Raw genomic sequence first — 24,924 nt, forward strand, 5'->3', positions numbered from 1 at the left:
GTGCAGAGAGAACCAGATTCACATCACAGGGGAACAACCTGGAGAAGCTACATGGAAGAAACCCTGTACCTTAACCAAGCTATAGGAGACCAATGACCTCTGAAACAAGACAACGGGCAGAAACTGGACTTTTAATAGTGTTGGGGGCCAAACACAGCACAGATTCAGCGTCCAACTTTTAACATAGATCACCTGTTCAAAGTTGCCCTTGTCTCTCTGATGCTGGGCTTCAAGAGTTATGTCATCAAACCCATCAACCGAGAATAAAGGTGGCAAGATGTGGACAATCTAGTAGAGCCCAAGGAGCATCCTCCAGGAGTCTACAAGTCGGAGTGCCACGCCCTGGCTGTAGTGCTGAGCAATGAGGATCACCAGGAATGCCCTCAAGTTGGAACCTGCTAAGCAAATGGATCGCTGTTGCTGGATACAAACCTGTTCAGTTTCTTGATAAACCTGGGAGATCCGCATCTGGCACCCCTACGAGACAGGCCCTGGAAAACCTCTGTGTAGGGACTAACCCACCGCCGAGTCGAGACTGTCAGCTGAGGAAGTCAGCCTGACAAACGTCAATTGCCTGGGATGGATATGGCAGACCAAGCTGGAATGTGAAATTCTGTCCACAGCAAGAATTCTGGTTTCTCTCCGATAGCAGATGCATGACACCACTGTGGCCATATTTTGGATTGGTATTGTCCGATCCAATCCGGATCCTCCAGCAGGACAGTCCAATGCTGCAGAGACAACCAAATCAACCAAAGCTCCAGAATGCTGATTGGGAAACAAGATTCCTCTGATAACCAACTTCCCTATACAGAAGAGGTACTCAGGACTGCACCCCAGCCTGCAAAAATTCTTAATTGTACCTCTATGCACTGGAAAATTGATTGCCAGTTTTCAGAGTGTCACGATTTTAAAAAATGGTTAGGGAATGGACTGTGCTGAAGCTGTGTGCACTGCATGTGGGCTGCTGCATTTATGCAGTTAAAACAGGTGTTGAGGAGGCAACATATTGCCTGTTCACTACCTGTCAAATGCCTCTGAGAAGCGACCAGAGCATGAATTGCTTTTCAGAGAAGTGGCAGTCCTTGCTTCTATTATGAACAAACCCTAGAAAAAAAACAGTTCTGATTGTACAGAACTAGGGATCAAAAGTAAAAGTAACATACACACTCCCCCTTTTTAAAAACTTGCAGTACTGTACACGTGCACTGCCAAGTACTGCATTGTAGGGGAAGACAGAGGAGGTCAGGATTTAGAAAGATGCCTTCCCCTTCCTCTACTCTATACTTCACTGTCCAGATCAAGCTTCTGCTGTGCCGATGTATAGTTCGGCAGGGGAGCGGGAACTTGGTCTGATCTGACAGCCTTTCTCAACCAGGATGCCGTGGCAATCCTGGCAACCCAAGATAGCACCCCGATTGAGAAAGACTGGTCTAAGTATCCGACATCAGGGTTGCCACGAGAGCGCAGCAGGGATAGTACTAGGGCGAGTACCTTAGTAGACACTGGAGGTGCAAATGGGAGGCTGAAAGACAAAGCCATTAGCTGGTAGTGTGGAGGTCCACAGCAAAACAAACATTCATGTGCTAAGTAGGGGACATGCAAGTACCCATCCTTGATGTCCACAAAAGCTAGTGGTATCCCCACGTAATTTATGAACTCAAATTCAGACATTCAAAGCTTTGAGGTCTAAAATAGGCTGCATGCCCCTTTAGGTTTGAGAATGGTTAACAGATTGGAGGAGTATAATCCTTTAACCACTTCAGCCCCGGACCATTTTGCTGGTCAAAGACCAGACCACTTTTTGCGATTCGGCGCTGCGTCGCTTAACTGACAATTGCACGGTCGTGCGACGTGGCTCCCAAACAAAATTGACGTCCTTTTTTTCCCACAAATAGAGCTTTCTGTTGGTGGTATTTGATCACCCCTGCGTTTTTTTTTGCGCTATAAACAAAAATAGAGCGACAATTTTGAAAAATTTTTTACTTTTTGTTATAATAAATATCCTCCAAAAATATATAAAAAAACATTTTTTTCCCTCAGTTTAAGCCGATACGCATTCTTCTACATATTTTTGGTTAAAAAACAAAACAAACAAAAAAAACGCAATAAGCGATTGATTGGTTTGCGCAAAAAAGTTATAGCATTTACAAAACAGGGGATAGTTTTATGGCATTTTTATTAATATTTTTTTTTACTAGTAATGGCGGCGATCAGCGATTTTTATTGTGACTGCGACATTATGGCGAACACATCGGACATTTTTGGGACCACAGCAATCACTGCTATATAAAGTGATTTTTGTGTAAATGACACTGGCAGTGAAGGGGTTAACCAGTGGGTGGCAGTGTAGGGGTTAAGTGTTCCTAGGGGTGTTTTACTAACTGTTGGGGGCTGGGCTTTCATTTAGTGAACACTGATCTCTGCTCCAATCACATAGAGCAGAGATCAGCGTCACTAGTTGCTAGGCAGAATGGGGAAATGCTGTTTACAACAGCATTTCTCCGTTCAGCCGCCCCGTGAGATGATCGCGGGTATGCCCGTGGCGATCGAGTCCGGGGGACCCGCGACCGGACTCACGGGGGTCCCGACCGGCACGCTCGCGATGGCAGGGCGGCAATAAAGATTGGACATACATGTACGCCAATATGCCTGCCTGTGCCATTCTGCCGACGTACATCGGCGTGCGCCGGTCGGGAACCGGTTAAACTACAGGAACTGTGTCATGACACACTGGTCTAGAAGACTCAAAAGGGCACAGGGAAGATCTGCTAATCTCTGCGGAGATTAAAAGGGATTGTAAAGTCTTGTATTTTTTAAGTTAAAAATAACATGTTATACTTACCTGCTCTGTGCAGTGGTTTTGCAAAGAGCAGCCCTGATCTTCCTCTTCTCGGGTCCCTCTTCCGAGCTCCTAGACCCTCCCCTCCTGTTGAGTACCCCCACAGCAAGCAGCTTGCTATGGGGGGGCACCTGAGCTGAGCCACAGCTCAGAGTCCATGCAGACAAGGAGCCGTGGACTAGCCCCACCCCTCTCTCCTCATTGGCTGGCTGACTGATTGACAACCACAGGAGCCAATGGCTCTGCGCTGCTGGCTCAGCCAATGAGTGCCCTGTGCAACATCGCTGATGCACAAAAAAAACCTTCTGCCTTAATCTCTTTAAGGAAGACTGAAAGTGAAAAAGAGGAGGGGAGCAGGGAGTGAAACATCTTTGTAGACCTAGGATACCACTTCCTGCACCCAAGCATCAAAGATGCAAGCTGTTAAAGTGTCCACAAAAGGTTAACAGGTGCCCCCCAACACTCTAGTAAAGCAGAGGTCATGCAGAAAACAACTTGTCTGAGGATTTGCCAGTCTTTTGAGTCTCAGACCTTGCAGATGGACTGGGAGTCAAGCTTGAGAGGTCTCGACGAGGAGAGTGCAGGGGAGAAGACAGGAGAAAGGGAAATAGGTGGGAGATGATTTAGGAGTCTGTTCTATAGGCTTCTCTTGCTGAGAAAGATGGGTGCTCTTGCCACTAGCTGCACCTTCGATTATAGTATCAAGAGTAAATCTAAAGAAATGTCCCTCAAAGACAGTTCTTAGATACGGGTTTCGCAGTCCGGCAATTTAGCCAAAGTGTCCTTAGCATGGGTACGGATATCAGGGATTTTGACTAGTAAGCCAAGTCGCAGCCATGATTGGTTGAGAAGCAAGATCTGCTAGTGAGAACAGTGTTCTAGAAATGGCTTCCAAATGCTTATCGTGCGGTTCTTCAAGATGGGTGTAACCTTTAACAGAATATTGGTTGATTTATTAAGACGGGACACAAATTCTTAACCCTACTTTTTATACAAAATCTTCTTCAAATGTATACAAAGCCAACATACCATTGGGGGAAGCAAGCAGCTTGCCAGGATGCATCTTATCTCAACAAAGAAAGAGCTAGAATAGCAGGTGCAACGCAAAGGTCTTTGCAGCCTTAGGGGCTGTAAAAGACCCCAGACTGGAAACCGTCCTGGTAGAAGGAACAGGCTGATCCTCTTGTTTAGCACTGTTGTGCCAAACCTCAATAACATCTAAAATAGTCTCTTTAAATTTGAGAGTATTCAGAGAATACTGCGACTCCTCCAGGATATATGACAAAAGCTGGAGCAATGCAGAATCTCTCCGGTCAATGGATCACAGACCAGATACAAAATCTGCAGGGAAGGTCATGGAAGCACACCTGTGGCTTCAGCAGTCAAAGGGCAGAAGAACAGGCCACACCTGGTGGAACTAAAGACTCTAAGTGGAACTTCACTCTCCTATTTAGTAGTCATTTTTAAGGATGAGCTCTGGCGTGTTCGCACAGCCCATGTGCAGAGCCCGTCAGGAAGTCAGCACTGCGCTGCACTAATCACAGGCAGTGAGACATTTCCCGATCTCTGCAGACATGCATCGGGACAATGTCTCACTGCCTGTGATTAGCGCAGCGCCGACTTCCTGGCAGGCTCAGCAAACATGCCAGAGCTCATCCTTAATTATTTTAATCCTAATACTGCCAGCATTTGTAAATACACTCTATTGTCAAAAGTTTTGGGACCCATGCTTTTACACGCACCTGAACTTTAATGGCATCCCACTCTTAGTCCGTAGGGTTCAACATTGCAGCTATAACAGCTTCAACTCTTCCGGGAAGGATGTCCACAAGGTTTAGGAGTGTCTATATAGGAATGTTCGACCATTCTTTCAGCGCATTTGTGAGGCCAGGCACTGATGTTGGACTAGAAACGCTTGGCTCGCAGTCTCCACTCTAAATCATCCCAAAGGTGTTCTATCAGGTTGAGGTCAGGGCTCTGTGTAGGCCAGTCAAGTTCCACCACCCCAAATGCGCTCATCCATGTCTTTTATAGACCTTGCTTTCTGCACTGGTGTGCAGTCATGTTGGAACAGGAAGGTGAAATCCCCAAACTGTTCCCACAACCTTAGGAGCATGAAATTGCCCAAAATGTCTTGGTATGCTGATGCTTTAAGAGTGCCCTTCACTGGAACTAAGGGGCCAAGCCCAAACCCTGAAAAACAACCCCGCACCATAATGCCCCTCCACCAAATGATTTGGATCAGTGTGCAAAGCAAGGTCCATAAAGACATGAATGAGCGAGGAGTTTGGGGTGAAGGAACTTGATTGGCCTGCACAGAGCCCTGACCTCAACCCGATAGAACGCCTTTGGGATGAATTAAAACAGACTGCGAGCCAGGCCTTCACATCCACATCAGTGCCTGACCTCACCACACCGCTTCTGGAAAAATGGTCAAACATTCCCATAGACACACTCATAAACCTTGTGGACAACCTTTCCAGAAGAGTTGAAGCGGTTATAGATGCAAAGGGTGGGCCAACTCAATATTGAACCCTACGAACTAAGACTGGGAAGCCATTAAAGTTCACTAGCGTGTAAAGGCAGGCTTCTCAATACTTTTGACAATATGGTGTCGATAGGAAAGTATATCATATTTGCCTTGAAAAAAGTATTCGTACCCCTTGAGATTTTCCACATTTTGTCTTTACAACCAAAAGTGTAACTATATTTTAATGAAATTGTATGTGATAGACCAACACAAAGCAGCACATAATTGTGACGTGGAAGGCGAATGATAAATGTTTTTCAAAATGTTTTACAAATAAATATCTGAAAAGTGTGGTGTGCATTAGTATTCAGCCCCCTCTGATACCCCTAACTAAAATCTAGTGGAACCAATTGCTTTCAGAAGTCACCTAATTAGTAAATAGAGTCCACCTGTGTGTAATTTAATCTCAGTATAAATACAGCTGTTCTGTGAAGCCCTCATTGTTAGAGAACCTTAGTAAACAAACAGCACCATGAAGGCCAAGGGACAGATCAAGATAAAAAGTTGGAGAAGTTTGAAGCAGGATTAGATTATAAAAAAAATATCCCAAGCTTTAAACATCTCAGAGCACTGTTCAATCCATTCATCTTCCGAAAATGAAGAGTATGGCACAACTACAAACCCACCAAGACATGACCATCCACCTAAACTTACAGGCCGGGCAAGAGGAGCATTAATCAGAGCACCAGACAAAAGGCCCATGGTAACTCTGGAGGAGCTGCAGAGATCCACAGCTCAGGTGGGAGAATCTGTCCACAGGACAACTATTAGTCACAAATCTGGCCTTTATGGAAGAGTGGCAAGAAGAAAGCCATTGTTGAAAGAAAGTCATAACAAGTTCCATTTGCAGTTTGCGAGAAGCTAAGAAGACTCGCATACATGCCTGTGCAGATGGATTCCAGAAAGTGAATGCTATATGAATCATTTGCCCTTACTCAAAATGGCCACGGCCAGAAAAGCTAGGGGGTGTTCTTCAAATGATTTCTCAACAAAATAAAGCATGGAGACATGGATAGATGGGGGAGCGTGCTTTGAACATACTTTTTTTTTTATTAAATAGTGGTTTTGGTTTGTGGTGCTCAGATGCAGTGAAGATCTATTTTAGGACAGGATTCCATGCTGCAGAGATGTCAGCTGTATGAGTAGGCGTGTTGCAATCAGCCGGGAGCCTTGAATTTGTTAAAGGTCAGCACATGCATACCTGGAGGCTCATGAAATTATGAGACATTTAAACTGTGTGTTTCAGAAAAAAGAAGAAAAAAAAAGGATGTCATATACATATGTTTCACTGCGTTTGATGTGCATTTGGAACTCATAACTAACAAAATAGCTCAACATTTTCAGTAGTGGTTGCATTCTAAGCTTCCTATTTCCAGTGATCTTACAGGTCTCATTGTGAATTCACACTTAAAGCGGAGGTCCACCCTAAAGTGGACCTTCCGCTCATTGGAATCCTCCCCCCCCCCCCCTTCCAGCGCCACAATTGGCACCTTTCAGGGGGGGAGGGGGGTGCAGGTACCTGTACAGTACAGGTATCTGCACCCACTTCAGGCGTAGATTTTGCAGAAGGCACTCCCCTTTCCGAAAGTCCCCCGCTGCCTGCTGGGAAACACACGGATCCCAGAGACAGCAGGGACCATCCTTATTGCGCAGCGCGACTCGCGCATGCGCAGTAGGGAACTGGGAAATTATGCTGAAAGGCTCCACTTCCTGATTCCCATACCCAAGATGGCGGCGGCAGCACCCGAGAGACGATCGGCTTCGGGTGCAGACATCGCGGGCGCGCTGGGCGGGTAAGTGTCACTATTTTAAAAGTCAGCAGCTGCAGTATTTGTAGCTGCTGGCTTTTAAAAAAAACAAAAAAAAAAAAACGGTGGACTCCCGATTTAAAGGCGAACACAGAAAAAACAAATACCTCACTCCTGGGCACACAGCAGCCATTATCTGCAGTATGGATAGATGATCACCCCTGGATGCAAACAGCTTGAATCTAGGAGCGAACATCTGCCCCTAACAGCAAGTAATCGTTGGTTGTGCAATTAAAACCAAACACCAGCCGCTGTCAGCCTGTCATTGCTTTGTACAGGCTCAGCGACTAAAGTTTTGAGCATCCACTTGTGCATCCAGCCACAGAAATCCACCTGAATTTGGCCACAGCTGGAACACTTTTTCCATATGAATGAGGCCCTAAATAGTCTTTAGTGTGACCACAAGTTTCATACATCTCCAACACAAGTATTTCCTGCAGCTGTCTGTGTCCCTGTCCTCTCCCACAGGTCCATAACTAAAGTGTCACTTCTGTATTTTACATTTTGGAGAATACATTAGGCCAGTGATATATTATGTCTTTTTACTAGGAACAGCAGTTAGACAAAACTAACATTTCTGGTGTGGATATCTTACCAATGGAGTCCAAGAAAAATACAACAGTATGCGATAAAATTTACCAGCAACTATTTATTTTTCACACATTTCTATTTGCTTTTCAATACATCAACAAATGTGCGACAGGAGAGACAATGCGATTTTTTTTTAGCTGTGCAATGAAAAATGGGTGGGAAGCAGAAGAAATAAAAAGCAGAAAGCCAGCATAAAATAGACCCAAATATGAAAAAACGGTACGCACGCACACGCATGCACGCGCGATCACTACGTCAATAGAGCATAAATTATGGCTTTTAGTAAAGAGCTAATTACCTTGAGCTATACTTCCTTGACTGGATGACGGAGCAGAAGATGGAGCGCCATTACCCATTGGGAACACACCACTGCAAAGCAGACAGATCACAAATCATCATGTACCATGCATAATACAGAGTAAAGGATATTTAAAAAAAAAAAAATGGAACAAGGAAATATCAAAGCTGTTTATATAAATCTGCACAATATTCAACAACCTATTTGCAGTTTAAAGAGACCCTGTTGCCGAACCATTTATTTCAAACTAAATAATTTACTAAACGGACCTTTCATAATGTGCTCTGAAGCACTGCTGATTTCATTGCATCAGGTTTGGGTGGAGGTATATATTTATATATATTTTTGGTCTTTTAATAAATAATTGTGTTGAATAAATTTAAGGTCCTTTTAGGCTCGGTTCACACCGTACGCGGCACGAGTTGCCGCGCCGCGACCTCAGCGGCGACTTGCAAAACGACTTCTGTATAGAAGTCAATGCAAGTCGCCCGAGGTCGCCGCAAAAGTAGTACAGGAACCTTTTTTCTAAGTCGGAGCGACTCGAGTCGCTCCTATTAGAACGGTTCGGTAGTACAGAACGGGGGCGACTTGTCAGGCGGCGAAGTCGCCTGGACAAGTCGCCCCTGTGTGAACCGAGCCTTAAGTGAGTTTATTCAAAGAGCACCGCTGATTTAAATTCCATCATCAATTTAAGTGGAGGCATATATCAGTTGCAGCTGGCAGCTTTTTATTTAGGCTTTAAGTAATGGGAGCCATAGACTGACCGGGTCCTTGTGCTGCTTGTTCTTGTCATGCTCCAGCCTTGCTATACAGGGATTACTAGAGGCTAATACTAGGCATATTGCTATTTTTATATTTGCCTAGTGAATAGCATCAAAATAATACAGTAGTTATTCTGAGTAAATGATCATCTAAATACAAAAGTTTTTTTTAAAGTGGTATTAAACCTAAAACCAAAAATGTTTTATTGCAGCTTACCAATAATTAGATGTGGTGGCTGTATTTGTTTTCTTTTTTGTTTTGTTTTTTGCCCCGTTTTCCCCTGGTGAGATTACAAGTAACACACCTCCTGCACTAGAATGTCCCCACTCTGGATGAAGGAGCACATTTGGACAGCAGCATTGTCGGCCTGGGTGGAGGGGACTGTACTAGCAGATTTAAATACACTAGAAAATTGAAGCCAATCACACAGTTACAAAGCAGTTACTGCAACAGTTCTTTTGGGATAAAGGTTTCACATGAATACACAAAAGCTGACCATTGTAGGCACCCGTCAGAGGTAAATGGTTTGTCTCAATACTAAATGCGACATTTGCAGGAGAGTTTCAGCTCTTAAAAAACAACAGACTAACTGGCTGGATCACCAGGTGAAAACGTAAAGAAACCGTAAAAAAGAAAATGAAAGCAGCCGTGACATCTATGAATTGGTAAGCTGCGATACAATGTTTGCTTTTGGGTTTCATACCGCTTTAAGCTGGCTATACACTAGTAGATTTTGAATTTGCTTTTAAAAAAGGAGAAGTATGGCCAAAGCTCTTTTTACTTAGTTCTGCAGTCCTGTGACCCAGATACAGCCGACAAGGGGCTAAAGACCCCTGTCAGATGGTGTCACAGAGCAAGTCCAGGATCTGCAGGGATCCCAATAATAATGTTGCAATGCATTGATCCCAATGCACACGTTTCTGTAGAAGTGGCTGTGTGTATAAGTGGGTGCAGAAGCGACCACCGACTGGAACAAGGTAGAGCTGCGCGATTCTGGCTAAAACGAGAATCACGTTTTTTTTTTGTTTAGAAGATAGATCACGATTCTCACAGCGTTTTCGTTTTATTCATTGAAGTGTATTTTTTCCCAAAAAATTGCACTTGAAAGACCGCTGGGCAAATACAGTGTGGCATAAAATATTGCAGCAATTACCATTTTATTCCCTAGGGTCTCTGTTAAAATATATATCATGTCTGGGGGTTCCAAGTAATTTTCTAGCAAAAAATATTGATTTTAACTTGAGAAACAAGTGCCAGAAAAAGATTTAGACTTTAAGTGGTTAAACTTCCTGCATTTACAAAAATTTTTGAAAACTTGGCAGACTGCCCAGACTTCCAAAGTTTGTCTGTCTGTATCCCTTTGATCTAAGAAGGAAGGTTGGTTACAATGTTTCATATTCTAAACTTGGCAGACTGCCCTGATGTTTTCTTTTGACAGCTGGGTGAGCAGTTGGTCTCTCCACTCCATATGAAAGAACCAGCAAAATCAGCAACACAGATCGTGGGGGGGGGGGGGGGGGGGAGAGAGAGAGAGAAATCAAGATCGCAATTTTTTTTAACGATTAATTAAGCAGCTCTAGAACCAGGTGAGCAATCAGAGCGAGGCATGTGACATGACGCCTCTCAGAGAGCTGCTGAGAGCTTCAGCCAGCTGCTCCTGCCCCCCCCCCTCCACAGCCCGGTACACCAGTGAGCACTGGAGGGGTAGAGCAGAGTGTCGATGATTGACAGTAGAGCTGCACGATTAAACGTTAAAAAATAGTGATCTCGATTCACCCCCCTGAGATCTCTCCTGCAGAGGTTGCGATTCTGAGAAACTGCTCGCTCAGATGTCAAAAGAAAACATCCAGGCAGTCTGCCAGTTTTTTAACTTGTAAATGCAGGAAGTTTAACCACTTAAAGTCTAAATCTTTTTCTGACACTTCTTAAGTTAAAATCAATTTTTGCTAGAAAATTACTTGGAACCCCCAAACATATATATTTTAGCAGAGACCCTAGGGAATAAAATGGCATTTGCTGAAATATTTTATGTCACACTGTATTTTCCCAGCGGTCTTTCAAATCCAATTTTTTGGGAAAAATTTCACTTCAATGAATAATAATAATAATGAAAAAAAAAACAGTAAAGTTAGCCCAAATATTTTTGTTTTAATGTGAAAGATGATGATATACCGCGAGAATCGCGATCTATCTTCTAAGAAAAAAAATTGTGATTCTCCGCTTCACCGCTCCCTGCTCAGTGAAGACCAAGAACTGAGCAAGCAGTAATTATGTGATTGCTCGGTTCTTGGTCTTAGAGCCAATGGGGGACAGCTACAGCAGCCAACTAAGTGATTTTGATTGATTTTTCTTTTTTTTTTTTTTTATCTAGCACTTCTATTTTAACATTTAGTTTTCGAATGAATGTATTTTTTGATGTTAAACTGACCCCACTAACGATTTAAAAAAGAATTAATCGAACAACATACTTAAGCCATGCACATTAGCATTTTTTTTAAGCTCCTAGAAGCTATTAGCATTTTTTTTCTGCTCCTAGAAGCTAAGTCGTGTTATCCTATTTGTCCATGAACATTACTTTAGGCTATTAGTATTTTTTGAGCTTCAGCATCTAGGCACAGAATTTTTTTTAATTTTTTGTAGAGTTACATGGAGCATTTTTCAAGCAGAAACGCTCCTAATAGCGTTTTTTTAAACTTTTTGTTTTTCCTTTTACTGCAAAAATGCTAATAAAATGTGAATGCCCCTAAAACGCTACTACAGAAAGCTATTAACAGCATTTTTTTTTTTTTTTTTTTTTTTTAGCTTAAAAAAATAAAAAACACTAATGTGCATGGAGCCTAAAACAAATTTAATTTTACCAAATACTACTAGTGTATGGCCAGCTGTAGCGCACTTTTTCAACGGCTTTAGAAAGATTCCTGAGATACATTGTTTCTTTTTTGGGGACCCCAGCATTAAGGAATGTGGATTGTTCAGGTTGATACAAGGTAACAGGAATGTGGTTAAGTTGTGATACAAGGAACCTGTATTGTTTAGGGGTGAGATTTCTTCTCTTAGCAAACTGTTCATGTTGTATAATAGTTTGGTTGCTAACACATACTATTAGCCAGTAGTGTCTGGGCTTGATTGTGCGATTTCCATTCTGCAGTATTATTTAAAGTGATACTGAACACACATTGTTTCATTTACATAATCCCTTCCGTTTATGTATATGGATGATGACACAGTATTTATTGTGAAAGATATACAGCTGTCATGTGACCCAGCTCTTTCCCAGCCCATCTGAAGAGAGACATTGGTGGGAGGAGCTTCTACTGCTCTGCCATGGTGTGGGCTATCTAGCGGGAAGTTCAAGCAATCAAATCCTGTGTCTAATGCTTGCATGTGCTTGGAATTACAGGGAGGTGATGCCCCCATCAATCATCATCTTATAGCCTGCCCCCACATTGTAGAGCGGTTTATTGGGCATGGAGGAGGAAGGGAGGGAGTGGGCTTTCATTTATCTGGAGTGCATGCACTCACATGTGTGACTCTATAATCACATGGGCTGCACATATAAGGAAAAGGAGGAAATGAACAGCCAAGAAGGGAACTGAAAATGGAGTATGCTCAGTAGATGTGGCAACAGCTTGTCTACACAATCTAAGGCTATAGCGAGGACACAGAGAACAGCAGGATCACTTCGGTTTTTTTCAGAATACAGAACATGAATCCCATTGTGACTGAGCGAGTATGAACAGCATGCAATACAGCACCATACTGACAGTTTTAGTGATGTGTGATACTTTAATGAGTCTGCCTTTGAAGTGCAATTAGCACTTCACCTGACAAAGAGCCTTGAGATTTGAAATGGTTCTGCGTGTTTTATAAACATGCATGCAAGAACTATAAAGAAATTTCTGAAGCAAGAAACTTTTGGAGTGTGGTTACTCTTTGGAACTGCATATGTTACAATTCCAGTAGACAGCCCTGTCTGGTGTTCTTACCTAGGTCCTGAAAAGGAAAATGCTTTGTTGCCTTGGAGACCAGAAGTCAAGCCAGTTGAAGAAGTTGTAGTCTGGGCCTCAAATTTTGAACTGGTTTGTCCTAAAAAAAAAAAAAATAATAATAATAAAAAACAAAAACAGAAAAACATGTGAAGTTAGCTAAAGTGAACTGAAGGTCAAATTAATTTTGGGAGCTGGGTAGAAGGAAGGAAGACCAGTGAATATCTGAATAACTCCCTAATTAGAAAGAACCCAAAAGAAACTTCTATTACATTACTTGCAGCTTCAGGTGTCACTTTTCCCAGCTGCTTTGGCTGGGGAAGAAACTACTACACCATCTCTGTTCCATTAGCTGCAGTGAAAGGCAGGGGAATATCAGGGGTCTAAGGCTCCATGCACACTATAAGCTAAAAACAAGAAGAAAAAAGAGCCAGGAAAAAAAAAAAAATCTGCTCCTAGAAGTTAAAGCTTAAAAAATGGTTCTAGACTAAAATAGTATGAATGGACAATAATAAAGTTACACCCAAGCATTCTCCAGAGTCTCCGCTTTCAGAAAATAATGTGTGGGGGCCTTAAAGTGGTTTTTAACCCACTTTCACATATTAACACTATCTGTTTTGTCTCTTTAAACAGTACCCCGCTGTCTCTGTTTTTTCTTTTAAAAAAGAGGAGACAGACACAGGAGAGCAGGCTGCGGATGACAGAAGCACGCAAACAGGCCACGGTATGAGGGGTACAGCAACCATGATTATCGTGGTCTGTTTACATAAGAGAGGGGAGAAACTGGCAGAATCAGCCAGGTTTTTTTTTTTTTTTAGGTATTAAAGGGGTCCAAATTACACAGCACAAGCAATATGCTGTATAAAATTCTTTAAAGGAGCAGGATCCATATTTTTTTGGGGGGGGTTATCAAACGCTTTAACTATTTTTCATGCCTAAAATGTTTATTTATTTTTTCTTTCTTGTTTTTATGCACACAAGTTAAAATGCACAAACAAAAAACAAAACAGCTTTGGCAGAAAAAAAAGGGCTAAAGAAAGCGATTCCATTAACTCACCCGGTTTGTTGGTTGCCAACCCAGATCCTGATTGTGCAATGACATTGCTGGTAGGAGCTGAAGCTGATGGCGTCTTGAATCCACTGGGTGGCTGCAACTGAACCTGTAAAAAAAGAACAATTAATAAAAACAGATGGACAAAAAGGAGTATGAAATAAAACTAGTTTATGGGCAAAACTACAACTAGTACTTATTTTAAAGTGTTACTAAATCCACAACAGTAAAACCTGTCTGTATTTGCAGCATAGCATGCTAGTTATACTCACTGTGGAACTTAAAGGGTTAATCCTCCCTCTGCATTGTGTACAAAGGCAGTTTTATCCTGTATGCATAGATCCTCCCCCTCCTGCGCTTTCTATCTGGGTAAAGCCAGCTAACACAGGCAGAGTAGCCGAACTGCACATGCTCAGTTGTGTATTATGCTGGAGAGAATAATTACTTGTTGATCGGAACTAGCCAGGTCACATGATATTGGCATCACACATGTGGGTGTGTATACAGGCTGCAGTGGGAATCTCTACCTTCCTGAACTCTCAGCAATGGAGAAACTGCAATTTATCACTGACGTGGTATACAGCGCGGCCAAAAAGTATACAGTGCATATATTTCAATGTAAAAAGAAAATGTATAAGCTGTGGGCACTGGGGGGAGCAGCAGAGGAACTATTTTCATATTACTGGGTTTAGTAACACTAAGTGTATGGTACTGGTGCTTAATATGGGGAGAAGCCAAATAGGGCGAACCTGCAGCTGGCAGCTCAAACCCAAGCCTGGAATATAGTCAAAAAGGATAATAGTAAATACTATAAAAACAATAGTGCCTGGTACAAAGGATCACTAAATTTCACGGTTAAACAGTGGGGCAGAAAATAAATAAAATAAATAAAAAACCACCTTCAGGAATAATGTCAGGGAAATGTTATATACGGCTGTGCTTGATGATCCAAATCGGGCAAAAGGAAGGTAAGGAGAACCGTCAGCTCTCATAAAGCACCAGGCTCCAATGTATACTGCATCAGAGAACCTACAGATCGATCTGTGTATGGCAGAAGGCAGCGAGTCTTGGCTGGCTGCAGAATGAAGATAAAGTGCAGAGAGAGCTGTTAAACACAACCAGCCACAATTCACTGCCTTCTACCATTAATGGACCAATCTGTAGGATCTCTAATAGAGTGTACATTGGAAACTGCCTTTTCACTCATCACCTAGTGCTTCTAGCCACAGCTTGACAGCAGATAGTTCTCCTTACCTTTCTTTCCTCAGCCAGCTTTGGATCCACCAGCCCCAGTACATCAGTATATATAAACCTCACATCATTCCTGTGTAAGTGTTTTTTTTTTGTTTTTTTCTCTGATCACTGTTTAATTGTGAATTTTAGTGATCCTTTGTGCTGGGCCCTACTGTTTTATGGTATTTATTTTAATTGCAAAATACAAGACACAAGCTACTTTAAGTCTTGCTCATGGGACATCTCCAAACAATACAACCGAATGGTGGGCAACAAAACAGACAATGCAAATAGGTTCAAAACAAGGACAACAGGCTCCCAACTTAAAGAGTGGTTAGAAGCAATTCCTGGCAGAGGATGGCATCAGTAGAGGCCTGAACATCCACCTGGTAAAGTTTCACATTCGTGTAAACAGGAGACCATGTGGCAGCCTTGAAAATCTGTGAGATAGGCACCTGGCGCTAAAAAGCCCAAGAGGTCTCAACTGAAACCGTTATGTGAGCTTCAACAGGGTAAGGAGGATTCCTATCCCTCAAGATGCAAGCCATAGTAATAATCTGCATGATCCACCGAAAGATGGTGAAATGAGATGCAGGAAAGCCCAATGAAATTATCACTTTCAATCTGTGGAGCGCAAGGTATGTTTGTTTATGTTTTTTGTTTACATCTGTATGTTCTGTTTTGGAACACACGTCACTTCCGAACATTGCGGTTCATTGGTTGGGAATTTGTTACTTCCGCCATATGGAACGCAATATCTGTTTTTTTCACATTCATCCCTCTTATAAATGGCCACGTCACACGTCGTAACCACTGAAGACGCATGTTTGTGACGAAATGTCGGGTTGTACTAGGGAAGTGTGACGTAGCGCTGTGGACCGGGGAGTGGCCGTCATCTTGTTGGTAGGAAGCGCTACAATATTGCTTGTATTTCACCTATTTCATGTGAGTTTTTTTATAATACTTTATGTCAATTAAATTGACTTTTCTCTCTGATGTCGGCGCAATAAGAGTATTTCTTCCGTTTTCCATATATGTGGCCGCTGTGCTATGCCTTTGGGAAGCATACTGCTTAGTCAAGTGTTTATCAAGATTGGGCTGAGTACATCTAGTGGGTCAGTGAAAGGAGGATCTCTGTAATTCAGTGAGCCATATGAAGTGTGGATCTAACCAACTACAAATATTTATACTGTGTATATCCAATGCACTGGCGGTAAGAGTCAGTTATTTTGGGTATTGGTGACAGCTTTCTCTCTTCAGTATTCCTGATGGACTCTGCTTTTGATTAATTTATCAGAATTTACTTTTTGTTGATGAACTTTTTGTTTATTACCACCATTTTTCAGCGCTGCACCTTTTTATCCCTTATTTTATATTATTGCATCCAACAATATTGTGTCAGCAGCTATTTTGTAATTTTTTTTACAGCGCAACAAAATTTTCTTCTTTTTATTGTTTGTGACACCAGGGCCGTGGCTAACACTGGCCGCAATGCTTACCACACCATCATAAACATGGACCTCGGCCCTTCTGTTGGCAGGGTCCTTGAAAGAGGGGGATCCTTCCACCGGAATAATGGTTACCTTATTTAACCTGGATACCGGGGGGGGGTCAACAACCGGAGATGTCAATTTTTCAGGAAACTCTCCTCAAAGGGCGAACACACCGCCATTCATCTCGGGACTGAAAAGGCCTGCTGCGGTCTTCCCCACTCCTTGTAAATAAACTGATCAAATTAAGATAAATATGGAAATTAGCAGTGCGGTCCAGCTTGTGGGACCCAAAAGGGACCGACACTTCTGCAGATGCCCCCGCTGTATCCCCCAACTTTAAGGTATCCCGCACCGCTGTAATAAGTGCTCCTACTAGCGCAGTCATTCTCACTGTCCGAATGGTCCTGGTCCGCATCCTCTGAAACATCAGAACAGGGGCCACCTGTCACAGCGGGACCCGAGTCTGAGTCAGAGCTATACCTAGAAGATGGTGGGGGGAGGGGGTGTTTTTTACCCCCTTGCCCTCGCACGTCGCTTCCACTCTGGCAACAAACACAGGTACTACAGGTCCTCACCAACAAGAAAAGTGAGCTGCACCAAACCTTAATCTTAAAATCTCACGTGACTAGGATTCATAAGCACGGTATTTTAGATACACTCACACTGCAGATATACAGCTATGAGGCTCAAGGCACAGGCAGTGAGATGTTTTTTTCTGAGCAAGATTTGAAAAGAAAAAAGGTAAATCTTTAAGGACTTTGCTTATGCATAGTTAACATTTCTAGATGTTCCCTGAAACAAAGCAAATCTTTCAAATCCAAGTTGTACAGGTTTAGTAACGAAAGATGTCTATTTAGCTACAGTATACCTCCTTTCAGCTGGAGTACCCCCAGTCACAGGTCACCACTTAAAGCTTGACCTGAATTCATCCTATGATGCGAGGTCAGCCAGTGGGGAGCAAATTTCCAGCCTTTAGACAACATCTAACCCTGGAATTGCTTCAGCAAATCACAGTTCCTGTATTACAGTTTTGACAGGTTCCCTTTAGGAACTTCTCTTGACCTGCGTACCTCTATTGTTATTAATCTGCCCTTATCTCCTCAAGAAAATACTGAATAAACGGCATACCTGTTTAATAGGAGCTGATCCTACGGTCACTAGCACCTGGTTGATCACCTGAGCAGCAGACTGTGGAACAGAAGGCCTAAGGGAAAGATGGAAGGCACAGTTACAATGAACATCCAAGTAAATGATTTCTCAACTCATTACAAGCACCATACACATTGTTTTTACAGTTATGTGAAATGTGGCAATCAACTTAAAATGGCCAGAAGTTGGAGGGAGCTGCAGGTATAGAAACAGAATTTTTACACACTGTAAAATTATATTCTTGATGTCCATTTGTGGCACACGGGGAGTCTTTGGGTTATACTGTTACCTACATGAGGATTGCACACTGGCAAAGATACTACAGCCTAGCCCAGGAGTACCCCTCCTATTACCAACATACCTTAGATTTGTAGCAAGAAGTACCGATAATAAACACAAAGGGGTGGACCTTTTTTTCCCTCAAACTCAAAGTAAAGGATTTTACTGTGCGTACAAAAAGAGTAATTTTGACTTACCTGTAAATCCCATATATTGGAGTACAGGACACATGCAGAGTATTCAAACATAGAAAAAATATATTTCTTCCCTATTGGGGGGGGGGGGGGGGGGTAGAAAAAGGATGGAAAGGCTGCAAAATGACAGCGTACAGACTACAGTAGATCAAAATGATCACCATCTAAAATCATGGTGCTGCATTACCAGCTGCCCTGTGTGTGAGTGATTGAGCCGAGCGAGGAGTGGACCACTGCCCCTTATTATGATTATTATTACCACAGCAGCAAGCACAGTTACACTCACCGTCACAGTAACATTCTGAGTCAGCTACGCTACCCAATGCCCATATTATGAATATTACCACAGCACGCACACAGTAACAGTGACATTCTGAGTCAGCTACGCTACCCCATATTATGAATATTACCACAGTGAATGAATGAATGAATGAAATACTTGTATAGCGCACAATGCGAACCGAATCGCCTCTAGGCGCTGTGGCGAGCTTTGATCATCTGCTAAAAAAGAGGAAGGTCTTGAGTTTTTCCCTAAAAGCCATGTGATTTTCTTCCAGGCGGATGTTGATTCATAGTTTCATAGTTAGTAAGGTTGAATAAAGACACCAGTCCATCCAGTTCAACCCGAGTGTCTACAATTGTCCCCATCCCTGTACTTTACACACTCACATTGGTCCCTACCCACAATCCAAGGTCCCCATTCATATACTAGGGCCAATTTTTGGACAGAAACCAATTAACCTACCTGCATGTCTTTGGTTTGTGGGAGGAAACCGGAGTTCCCGGAGGAAACCCACACAGGCACAGGGAGAACATGCAAACTCCAGGCAGGGAGTGTCCTGGTTGGGATTCGAACCAGCGACCCTTCTTACTGCTAGATGAGAGTGCTAGCCACTACACCACTGTGCCGATTGGTAGAGCATTCCATAGCCGAGGACCTTGGACAGCGAATCTCCGATCCCCCTTGGATTTATACCGGGCTTTGGGCACGAGGAGGAGGTTTTTGTTGGCTGATCGAAGACTGCGGTTTGGTGTGTAATGATTTATTTTCTCCATTAGGTATTGCGGAGCTTCTCTATGCACGCATTTGTGGGTGAGGCAAAGGGTCTTGAACGTGATCCGATTTTTTACGGTTAGCCAATGTAAGCTCCTCAGCGAAGGAGAGATGGATTCCCAGGGTTTTTTTCCTGTTATCAGCCTTGCCGCCGTGTTTTGGATCAGTTGTAATTGCGTAAGTTGATATTGTGCTAATCCTATGTAAAGCAAGTTTGCGTAGTCCACTCGTGAATTAATGATTGTTCCAACTACCTCTGCTTTGTCATTCTTTGGGATAAAAGAGATGAGTCTGCGAAGCAGATGGTGGGATCCACTGACTACTGCTCCTATTTGCGCATCCATTGACATTTGTGCGTCTAAAATAACCCAGAGACTCTTGGCTTTGGTCTTTGGGGAGATGGTCTGACAGTGACAGTCTGACTGAGTCACCTACCCCATATTATGAATATTACCACAGTGACAGTCTGACTCTGACTGAGTCAGCTTAGCTACCCCCATATTACGAATATTACCACAGTCAGCTAGTGCGACCCAGGGAGTCTCAGTCTGGGCCTCTGGGGGGGGTAGCTGATTGACTGTGCTAATATTTATAATATGGGTACGGTAGCTGACTAAGACCGTCACTGTGACTGACTGTGGTAATATTCATAATATGAGTACTACTAGGCTAGCTGACTCAGACTGTGGTAATATTCATAATATTATTAAGGGACAGTGGTTGTTGCCAGTATTTTAAATCCACTCCTCACATGCCCCTCTTTAATAGCCTAGCCTGTCCGACTGTCATTTGCAAGCGGTTTGGGGCCCAGCCATGACAGCGCCAGGTTGTGTGACTTAAAAAAAAAAAAAAAAAAAAAAAACTGTTTATTGCCTTTTAAATGTCAGTGCAATAGTGCATGCATGTGCAATGTGCATATAGCTAGCTGCAACTTAAGACAGTGTTTTCAAACTAAGGCAAATGACATTGTGCGCTCTCAATTTGTTTTCTCTAGGTACATACAACAAGAACATTGTCAACAGATCTGTCTGCTTCCGTCCACCACACCACACTCAGTTGAATATAACGAAAAGAGAGAGAGAGCTGCAACAGCACCTTAGCAATTTGGAGAATATACACAGGACTCTTTAGCCCAGATGGGGTCTTCTGCATCAGCACAATCACTGGTGGTGCCTGCAGTGCCTGGCCGTAGAAAAATGAGTGAGGCAGAGGCCGGTGCAGACAGTGCAGAGGCTGCCGCAGGCACAGACTCAGAGGTAGAGCAATGCACAAGTGAGTCTGATAAAATTAAAAACCCAGATGTTTTTGTTCCAAAAAGAGGAGCTTATTCCCAAGTGTGGGCTTATTTTGGATTGAAACCATGATGATGACACTCAGCAAACCATCTACTGCAAGCAATGTTTAGCTGTTGTTTGTGCACCAAAGGGTAACACCACCAATCTGTTTAATCACCTGAAACGTAATCACATACAAGAAAATGAGACGATAGGGAAAAAGAATACTGCTCAATCACAAAGTACCTGCAAGCATACGAAACAAATGTCAATTAAAGGAACATTATTTAATGCAACACCATACCCGACAAACTCTTTCAGGAGAGCAGTATGTCCAGAGGCGGCTCTCTAATTAGGCAAAGTAGGCGGTGGCCTAAGGCCTCGCCCTCCCAGGGGCCTCACGGACCTCCTACTTTGCCTAAAGAGCCTCCTTTGGCTATCCTCATACATCAGTCCAAGGTCCAATCAGCAGAGGTTTGTGCCGCCTCGTTCAGAGTACAGTCCAGTCAGTCTGCCTCCTCTCTGCTCAGAAACACCCTGCCCCACCAGGGCACTGCCCAGTCTCCAATCCTGTCAAGAAAACTCCTGTCAGAACACTGGCAGACACACACACACAGACCGTCAACTGCCCTGCCTCCCCAGAACACCCTGCCCTGCCAGCAAATCATGTCCCTCCATTCAGCCAATATCTTGCAAGGGCACAGCTAGCACCTCAGCACAGGATTGCAGAGTCCACCCTCCTTCCAGGGCGGGGCTTCCGTGGTGGAGGCAGGGCCTATTCCAGTACGCTGTTTGCAGCCTACTGACTGAGCTGTGAGGGGACAGAGCCTTGCTATGTGTGAGGTACATGGGCGGGGGGGCGGATGTGACTTGAGGGGTGCATGTGACTGAGGGGGTGGTATATATGACTAGGGTGGTACATGTGACTGGGGGGTGCGGTACATGTGACTGGGGGGTGCGGTACATGTGACTAGGGTTGTATATATGACTAGGGTGGTACATGTGACTGAGGGGTGCAGTACATGTGACTGGGGGGGTGGTATATATGACTAGGGTGGTACATGTGATTGGAGGGATACATGTGAATGGGGAGTTGAGAGCACTGACAACAGCGCACAGTACTAAGTATTAATTCAAATTAATTGCATATATTAAGAGCCCTGGTGTCAGTGTGCGCTCAGCGCTGGTGTCAGTGTGCGCTCAGCGCTGGTGTGATCAGGGGCGTACCTAGAGCATTCGGCACCCGGGGCGACTCCTATATCTGGCACCCCCCCTCACTTTAAAATGTAAAAACACCGCACTGTGTCCCCTGCATACCTCTGCATCCCCCAATATCTCTTTGTCACTACTTTGTACCCCCTCTCCACAACTGGACTCCTTTACATTGCACAGCCCCCCGCAGCTCTGGATCCCTTTACATTACACACCTCTGGACCTCTTTACATTACAAAACCGGTGAACCTCTGGACCTCTTTACATTACACAACCCCCTGCACCTCTAGACTCCTTTACATTACACAACCCCCTGCACCTCTAGACCCCTTTACATTACACAACCCCTGTACCTCTAGACCCCTTTACATTGCACAACCCCCTGAACCTCAGGGCCCCTTTACATTACACAGCACCCTGCACCTCTAGACACCTTTACATTACACAACACCCTGCACCTCAGGACACCTTTACATTACAAAACCCTCTGCACCTCCTTGACCCCTTTACATTACACAGCCCCCTGCACCTGTGGACCCCTTTACATTACACAGCCCCCTGCACCTGTGGATCCCTTTACATTACACAGCCCCCTGCACCTGTGGACCCCTTTACATTACACAGCCCCCTGCACCTCTGGACCCCTTTACATTACACAGCCCCCTGCACCTCTGGACCCCTTTACATTACATAGCACTGTGCACCTCAGGACACCTTTACATTACAAAACCCTCTGCACCTCCTGGACACCTTTACATTACACAGCGCCCTGAAGCCTTTGGGTTCACACTGGTGTCCTGGAGTTTGTCGCAGTGCTGGGGTATATGCAGTTTTTCTGCATATAATCCTAATTTTTAGCTGCAGTCCCACAGACGTTTATTAGCTTGGGTAATTTTACTGTGTTTTCTGAAAGATTCAGTATAGAGGACATTTGGTGCGCTTTCAGAAAATGGTGCAAAAATGTGTAACCTAATAGTCTGTGGGACTGTAGTGAAAATTTAGGCAACTGAACCACAGCGCATCAGTGTGAACCTACCGGAGTTCTGGTTCACATATATGTGATGCAGGAATCGATGAGATTCCAGTGCAGATTCCTGCATTGCATGTTGCTTGCTGCCCTTTGCAAGCTGCTACGGGTGTCAATGTAAAATTAATGACATCCCCAGATCGGTTTGCAAATCACAGTGAAAACTGTGAAATGGTGCAAGAATCGGATTGCATGGGTGTAAACACCCATCCAATCCAATTCCAGTGCAGACCAAAAAAAGGGTCCCTCACCATTTTGGTGCAAATGCGATTTCAGCCGTACAGTTTGTATGGCTGAATATGCATTGCACAGACATTGCATGTGATTTGCACAGCAATTCGGTGTAAATCACATGCAATGTCTACACACTAGTGTAAACCCTGGTAAAGGAACATGATGGGAACATGATGGGAACATGATGGGAACATGATGGGAACATGATGGGAACATGATGGGAACATGATGGGAACATGATGGGAACATGATGGGAAGACTCTGTAGGACAACAGAGGAAAGAGGGGGAGTGAATGAGATTTGGGAGAGAGAGGGCATTGTCTGGACACAGGGACAGTGCTGATAACTTACTTGGATGTTCTTGCTCACACTGTTTAAATGTCCCCGCACCCACATTCCTTTCAGACGCAGCACAGCTCAGCACACGGGCTGCACGGAGCATGGATGGGACACGCAGGGGAGAGAGGGGGCAGAGCCAATGCAGACTCTTCCATCTCTGTGGAGGGAGGGGGGGGGAGTACTCACTCACTGGGCTGTTATAATTTAACAGAGAGTGAGAGCTTTGTGACAATGGGTCTGTCTGCCTGTCCCTACTCAGCATGTCACATCAGCTGCACTACCAAGCCTGTCCCACTCTCACTGTTTCATACAGGGGAGCCGCCTGACACCCCCCTAATGTGTGGCACCTGGGGCGGACCGCACCCCCGCCCCCTAGTTAGTATGCCACTGGGTGTGATAGAGCACACTGACATCAGTACTCTTAATATATGCAATTAATTTTTATTGCTTCAATTATTTTTTTCCCCATTTTAGAGGTGAGTGGGGCCTCACGTCTAGGTTATGCCTAAGGCCTCACAAAGCCTAGAGCCGCCTCTGAGTATGTCAGTGTCTCTTCTGTGAAACCTGCTCTACACCTATTTCAGTCTTCTGTTTTGGCTGTTAAGGAAGATGACTCTGATCTTATTTGCACAATGAAATCAAAGATAATGGGGTATCTGGAGGAAAAATATCAGGACCAAAAAACACAAGACCTTCGACATAGCCACAACCCTTGATCCCAGGTTTAAGAGGACTTACATTAATGAAGATAACAAAACTGCTGTCCAGAACAGACTCAAAGAGGAGATGTCAAAACTAAGGCCGCGTACACACGGGCGGATTGTCTGGCCAACTAAGTTCGTCAGACAATCCGACAGACAGTCCGTCCAAACTTTTGAATGAACGGACTTGCCCACACACGGCACTTTTTGAGTGGACTAATACGGCGGACTAAGTCCGCCAGACAATCCGCTCTACTTTTGAAATGAACGGACTCGCCCACACACGCGGAGGAAAGTCCGCTCATTTCGAGCGTGTCTCCAGGTAGGCGGGACCCGCGAAGGAGACGTCGCTGGCCCCGCCGCCTGGTATGGACTTAAAGGGGAACCCCAACGCCGAAAAAAAATCGGCGTGGGGGTGCCCCCCCAAGTCCACAACAGACCCTTGTCCGAGCACGCTACCCGGCCGGCCAGGAAAGGGGGGCGCCCCCCCCCCTCCTGAGCCGTACCAGGCCGCGTGCCCTCAACATGGGGGGGTGCCTTGGGGGAAGGGGGGGGCCGCGCGGCCCCCCCACCCCAAAGCACCTTGTCCCCATGTTGATGAGGACAAGGGCCTCTTCCCGACAACCCTGGCCGTTGGTTGTCGGGGTCTGCGGGCGGGAGGCTTATCGGAATCCGGGAGCCCCCGGATACCGGCCCCCCACCCTATGTGAATGAGTATGGGGTACAATGTACCCCTACCCATTCACCTGTAAAATAAAAGTACCAAAAAAAAAATACAACACACGAGATAAAATATTTTATTGCACAGCTCCGGGGGTCTTCCGTCTTCGGGGGTCTTCTCGCCGGACTCCTCCGCTATCTTCTTGT

General features: G+C 44.3%; 1 protein-coding gene across 2 annotated transcripts in view; it reads right to left on the reverse strand.

The window, feature by feature from the left end:
• The window catches only part of NUP214 (nucleoporin 214), a 187,386-nt gene that overhangs the window by 67,222 nt on the left and 95,240 nt on the right, over positions 1-24,924 (reverse strand). For both annotated transcript variants that reach the window (XM_077491484.1, XM_077491485.1), the window contains exons 25-28: positions 17,723-17,798; positions 13,875-13,977; positions 12,818-12,917; positions 8,070-8,140 (exon numbers count right to left, since the gene is read on the reverse strand). In XM_077491484.1, coding sequence (XP_077347610.1) covers positions 8,070-8,140; positions 12,818-12,917; positions 13,875-13,977; positions 17,723-17,798 — 350 coding nt within the window. The remainder of the gene's footprint in view (positions 1-8,069; positions 8,141-12,817; positions 12,918-13,874; positions 13,978-17,722; positions 17,799-24,924) is intronic.

The sequence above is a fragment of the Lithobates pipiens genome, unplaced genomic scaffold, assembly GCF_037356315.1.
Source record: "Lithobates pipiens isolate NorthernLeopardFrog02 unplaced genomic scaffold, aLitPip1_a1.2 Scaffold_19, whole genome shotgun sequence".
NCBI lineage: Eukaryota > Metazoa > Chordata > Amphibia > Anura > Ranidae > Lithobates > Lithobates pipiens.